The sequence below is a fragment of the Aedes albopictus genome, chromosome 1, assembly GCF_035046485.1.
Source record: "Aedes albopictus strain Foshan chromosome 1, AalbF5, whole genome shotgun sequence".
Classification (NCBI taxonomy): domain Eukaryota; kingdom Metazoa; phylum Arthropoda; class Insecta; order Diptera; family Culicidae; genus Aedes; species Aedes albopictus.
This window is the reverse complement of record NC_085136.1, coordinates 175095603-175102113: the sequence shown is the minus strand read 5'-3', so window position 1 is coordinate 175102113 and position 6511 is coordinate 175095603. Positions and strand designations below refer to the sequence as shown.

The 6511-nt window shown below is 48.3% G+C and overlaps 1 protein-coding gene across 1 annotated transcript; it reads right to left on the bottom strand.

Annotated features, from left to right (window-relative positions):
• Window positions 1-3641: 3641 nt before the first annotated feature.
• Window positions 3642-5435, bottom strand: LOC134289874 (uncharacterized). The gene is made up of 2 exons (XM_062856558.1): window positions 5012-5435; window positions 3642-4936 (listed from the first exon to the last, which is right to left on the bottom strand). Exons 1-2 carry the CDS (start codon window positions 5433-5435, stop codon window positions 3642-3644), a joined length of 1719 nt encoding a protein of 572 aa, XP_062712542.1.
• Window positions 5436-6511: the final 1076 nt, after the last annotated feature.

Sequence of the window (6511 nt, the reverse complement as noted above, 5' to 3'; positions counted from 1 at the left end):
AACACGAGTGGGACGATTTTCACGAAGTCCGTTCAGCTGCTTGGTTTCGCCGATGATATTGATATTATTGCTCGTAAATTTGAGACGATGGCGGAAACGTACATCCGACTAAAGAGGGAAGCCAGGCGAATCGGATTAGTCATTAATGTGTCGAAGACAAAGTACATGATGGCAAAGGGCTCCAGGGAGGAATCACCGCGCCCGCCACCCCGAATTCATATCGACGGTGATGAAATCGAGGCGGTTGAAGAATTCGTGTACTTGGGCTCACTGGTGACCGACGACAACGACACCAGCAGATAAATTCAGAGGCACATTGTGGCAGGAAATCGTGCCTACTTTGGACTCCGCAGAACTCTACGATCGAATAAAGTTCGCCGTAACACGAAGTTAACCATCTACAAAAAGTTGATTAGACCGGTCGTCCTCTATGGGCACGAAACATGGACCTTACGTGCAGAGGACCAACGCGCCCTTGGAGTTTTCGAACGGAAGGTGTTGCGTACCATCTACGGCGGAGTGCAGATGGAAGACGGGACTTGGAGAAGGCGAATGAACCACGAGCTGCATCAGCTGCTAGGAGAACCAACCATCGTCCATACCGCGAAAATCGGGAGGCTACGGTGGGCGGGTCACGTCATCAGGATGTCGGATAGCAACCCGACTAAAATGGTTCTCGAGTCATCCGACCGGTACAAGAAGACGTGGAGCGCAGCGAGCTAGGTGGGTCGACCAAGTGGAGGACGATCTGCGGACCCTACGCAGAGTGCGGAACTGGAGACAAACAGCCATGGACCGAGTGGAATGGAGGCGGCTACTATGTACAGCAGAGGCCACCCCGGCCTTAGCCTGACCGGTAAGGTAAGTAAGTTATTTGCGAGTGTGGTGGTATGGTTTATTTGTTTATTTATTTATTATTTATTTTTATTTATTTCTTTGACCTTCATCGGGCATAGAGCCTTAATGAAGCCTGGCTGGGAAAAGCCTTTTTGAGTTGCCCACATCATACGGCTCACTCAAATAGGCATAATAACCCTGCATCTTTTGAATACATATACACATTAAAACATAGGCAAAAAAAATAATACAAAAATGCCTTAAAAACTAAATTGTTACAAATAATAAAGTCATTCTTTGAAAACATTGCACATAACACAAAAAAAATATATAAAATAAAAACACATAGTTACTTCCACAGAGTATGTTCAGCTTCTGAGCTATCGTTGGCTATCCTGAAGTCTTCGTTTGAACGACTCGGCGGAAGTGTTGAAGTCGAACAGGTAGTGTACACTGTTGAAAATGTCAGACATGAACCGGATTGGTTCATGCATTCCATAGCCTGAATTTCTCGATTCAAGCATTAAAAATCCACGTTGGCGAAGTACTCGCATTGGAGCATAAATGTTGATTCGGCTAAGGATCTCAGGAGAATTCAACTCTCCCAGCAGAATTTTGGCCACGAAAACAGCTTGAGCGTCCTTCCTTCTCTGTTCAAGAGTTTCGATGCCGAGCAATCTACAACGGTACTCATACCTTGAAAGATTGATGGATCCTGCCATGGTAGATTACGGAGGGCGTATCTCACGAACTTTCGTTGTATCGCTTCAATCCTAGCGATCCAGCTTGACTAATAGGGACACCACACTACCACATTCGATTCAAGAAAAGATCGGACCAAAGCGCAGTATAACGATCGCAAACATAGAGGATCGCGGAATTCGTAAGCTATTTTAAACATGAATCCAAGTTGTCTGTTTGCTCTGGAAATTATGTCATTGTAGTTGTTGGGAGGAAACTTTCGGGTTCTTACGAGCCGAAACACCGTTTCATTGGGTGTAATTCGAAGCTGAATGCTAAGCCTTTAATTAGTTCTATTACGGTTTACAAATTACAAAAACACTTACATCGGTCACCCTAGTTTTTAAAATTCTTTCCAACAAATGGGTTGATGATAATTGACGAGCCAATTATGCTGGAAATTACAAATTCATTGTAGCATACATTTGATTTAATTTCATAATTCCTACTTACAAGGTTTCATTAACCTCAAATTCAATGAGCTCGTCTAGATTCACTCTATAATTGATAAATTTAGAGCAATGCCCTGCCTAATAAACAAGTTTGGATTAATTTCAGGGTATTCGTATTTGCCTAATTACTTACTGTAATTATTGGTTAGGGCCCATATAGCCGAGGCGGTAAACGCACGGGTATTCAGCATGACCATGATGAGGGTGACGGGTTCGATTCCCGGTCGGTCCAGGATCTTTTCGTGAAGGAAATTTCCTTGACTTCCTTGGGCATAGAGTATCTTCGTGCCTGCCACACGATATACGCATGCAAAATGGTCATTGGCAGAGGAAGCTCTCAGTTAAAAACTGTGGAAGTGCTCATAGAACACTAAGCTGAGAAGCAGGCTTTGTCCCAATGAGGACGTTACGCCAAGAAGAAGAAGAAGAATTATTGGTTTAATACAAACAAATTTAAACACAATTTTCGCAAAACTATAGCAAATTTTCACGGAGTGCATCTATCCAATTCACATGTGCATTCAGTTCTGCTTATCATTTACCTTGACGTCTACTCTTTGTTCTCGTTGTATTCAGTTGTCAAGTTATCTGTCATTGGCCGTGAGGATGTTTGAGTGTGGTGTCTATAGAGTCTTCACATATAGATCGGCGCACGTCGCAACAGTTCCCCGACCCGTAAGGCTGGTCAGGTACCTCATGTCCAGCTTTACTACCAGCTATATCCAATCGCGTAAACTTTGTAACCGGTCGATGAACAATTCCGTTGACAGTCTGTATTACAGCATCACGTACACGTCCATCACGCCCTACGATAACCTCGACCACTCTTCCTCTTATCCAGCCGTTACGGATCTTCTCTTCCACAATGATGACTACGTCTCCGACCTCTACTGTCTTCACCTCCTCAAACCATTTCGTACGCCGGGCAATCGTCGGAAGGTACTCCCGTACCCACCGTCGCCGTCGCCAAAACTGGTCAACCATAGCTCGACATAGGTTCCAGTCATTACGACCTGATAGCTGGGGTTCCGCAACTCGACACCACTGGAGCTTAGCAGAAGGAAGTGATTCGGCGTCAGGGCTTCCTCCTGCGCCGAATCCAAAGGAATGTAGGTAAGCGGTCTCGAATTCACTACACTCTCTGCTTCAACCAGTACTGTCGCCAGCGTTTCTTCGTTCGGTGTCCGAGGAGCGTCCATTGCAGCGAGAGCAGTTTTTACCGAGCGGACAAGGCGCTCCCAGGCCCCACCCATATGAGGCGTATCTGGAGGGTTGAACAGCCACTTCGTGTTCGCGTTTGTGAATGTTTCGGCTAACTGGCGATCGATTGCGTTCATCTCCTTCTTCAGCTCGTTGCTCGCTCCTACGAAGTTCGTGCCTCGGTCGCTTCGTATTTCCGTCGGAGCTCCTCTGCGTCCGATGAAACGTCTTAGTGCCATCTTACAGGACTCAGCGGAAAGCGTGTGAACGACCTCGAGATGTACTGCGCGGGTCGTCATGCACGTAAATAGTGCAACCCATCGTTTGGCTGTACTACGGTTCACTCTTACGGCGATTGGTCCGAAGTAATCGACGCCTACGTACGAAAACGGACGCACAAATGCCTGCAACCTAGCTGCAGGGAGTGGTGCCATTCGAGGTACCGGCTGGACTGGACGGCTTTTTTACCTTGCACGGTGTGCATTCTTTCGCTACCTTCCGCACGAGGGACCTCAGCTGTGAGATGTGGAAACGCTGTTTTATCTCATTTACGACTGTCTCACTGTTTGCATGTAGGTACCTCCGGTGATACCAGTCAACTAACAGCCGTGTGCCAAAATGCTCCTTGGGTAAAATTATAGGATATCTGGTGTCGTACGCAACGAAAGTTGCCGCAGCGATCCGACTATCTGAACGGATGATGCACGATTCGTCCAGAAACGGTGATAGCTTGCGAATGACACTGGTCCTCTCCAACCGCTGCTGTTCCTGCAACTGCTTGCCCTTGTTCTGTAACAACACCGTCACTTCATCTGCATAACGTTCGCGCTGCATCCAACGATAGATGGTTGTTTCCGCCTTAGCCAACTCTTCTTGTGAAAGCGGGCCGGTTTGCCTTGATCCCTTGCTCGCCGTCCGCCGTAAGTTCTGCGCGTATCGATGGACGTATCCTACCGCTCGAACCAGACTTGTCCACCTTGAGAACCGCTCCCATGCCACCAGTTGTACCGCCTTGCAATGCACCATACAGGATCTCAGCTCTTCGATAGTCTGCACTGCTGATGACTGCACGCTCGATATCCACTGATATTCCGGGAGGTACAGATCATCTTCACCACGAAACCAGCGACTATTGGATGACAGGCAGGGGCCTTTCCCCCACTTTGTAGCCTCGTCCGCCACGTTCTTCTTGGTAGAAATCCAGCGCCACGGTTCTGGATTCGATTTCGAAATAATCTCTCCTACCCTGCAGGCGACAAACTGCCTATAGTTGCGATGATCGGAGTTAATCCAGGCCAGCACAGTCTTCGAGTCACTCCAGAAGAACACTTTCTCAATTTTCAAAGAGTGGCCGTTGAGTATTGTTTGAGAGAAGCCAACGCCGATGACCGCTGCCATCAACTCCAGTCGCGGGATAGATTGTGCCTTCAGCGGAGCTACTTTCGATTTCCCTCCTACCAGCGCTACTTCAATTCCATCAGGAAATACTGCTCTTAGATACCCAACGCACGCGTATGCTTCCTCGCTCGCGTCTACGTAGATGTGCAGCTGCAGTGACACAATGTCGTTCACCGAATGGTACGGGAAGTAACAACGTGGAATACGAATGTCCTCCAAGTTGCGAAACAACTCAATCCACCGCGTCCACTTCTCACACAGCTTTTCCGGAATCAGTTCGTCCCAGTCGGTCTTGGCTCGCCACAGATCTTGGATTTATATTTTTCCGTGGATGAGAAAGAAAGACAACAATCCTGCCGGGTCAAACGGGCTCATGACTACACGTAGCGCCTGACGTTTGGTAGGGTGTTTCGTGTTCAGCGCTGGGATAGTGGAGAACATGAAAATATCTTCGTCGGGCTTCCAATACATCCCTAGTACGCGTTCCGTGGTAGTGCTTTTGTCCAGCTGGAGAGACTTCTCCGTGGCTTGATCGGTCTCCCCGACCCGTGCCAGAACTTCCATGGAGTTCGAAAGCCAATTCCGAAGATGAAATCCGCCGAGAGAATGGACATGTTTTACCTCATTCGCCAGTTTCACCGCTTCTTCCACGTTGTCAGCGCTGTCCAAATAATCGTCCACGTAATGTTTCCGAATTATGGCATCTGCGGCGGCAGGAAACTCTTGGGCATGCTCTTCCGCGTTCAAGTTTTTGACGAAAAGGGCCGAACACGGAGAACATGTTGCACCAAAAGCTGCCACGTCCATCAAGTATACTTAGGGATCCTGAGATGGATCCTCGCGCCAGATCAGCCGTTGAGCTTGACGGTCTTCCGGCCTGATCCGAATCTGGTGAAACATCTCCTTCAAGTCTGCGCATAGAGTGATTCGCCTTTCTCGGAAACCGAAGAGAACGTCCAATAATGTCCGGAGAAAATCTGGCCCTTTTAATAGCATCGTGTTGAGCGAAATGCCATCGACCTTCGCCGCCGCATCACAAAAGATGCGAATCTTGGACGGCTTCTTGGGGTTTATAACTACCCCCAAGGGTAGATACCACGTACGTCTTGGATCTGAGTCGTCTAGCTCCTTCTGCGTCGCCTTATGGATATAACCTTTCGACTGATACTCGGACAGCTGCCTTCTTACGCTCTCTCCAATAACAGGATCGTTCTGCATCCGCCTCTCCAGACACTGTAGCCGTCAAACCGCCATATGATAGCTGTCCGGGAATTCAAAGCAGTCGTACTTCCATAGAAGTCCCGTTTCGAAACGAAGCCCGATACGCTTCGTGGTTTCCCGCAGGATCCTGTTAGCTCGCTGGATTTCAACCGATTCAGGACGATCGACTTCCATTATTCCCAAGCTATCTACCGAAAAGAACTGCTCCACCCGCTCGTGAAGCGTTTGATCCGTTTCCTGGCATTCGCAAAGGTGGAAGGTGTGAACTCTGTCTACGGACTTTTCTTGATTGGAACCGTAAACCGTCCATCCTAAACGTGATTTTGCTGCTATCGGTTCTCCTGGCTGTCCGTCCCGTAGTTTCAGGGTAGAAGTGACGTGCGCATTATCATTTCCGATAAGGATGCTAGGCTGCGCGTTCTCATAATCGCCGATCGGTAGGCCTCTCAAATACGGGAATGTCTTCACCAACTCCGCATACCGTAGCGTCTGCCTGGGTAGGTCCAGCTTGTTCACTGTACGCACGTCCGACAGAGTGTGTTTGGTCGAGCTTGAAAACCCGGCGATCTCCAAGGTAACACGTTGTGAACCCGCCTCTGTCCTCTTCACATTCGACGTCCACTGTAAGCACAACGGTTGGTTCTCTCCAATGACACCTAGTT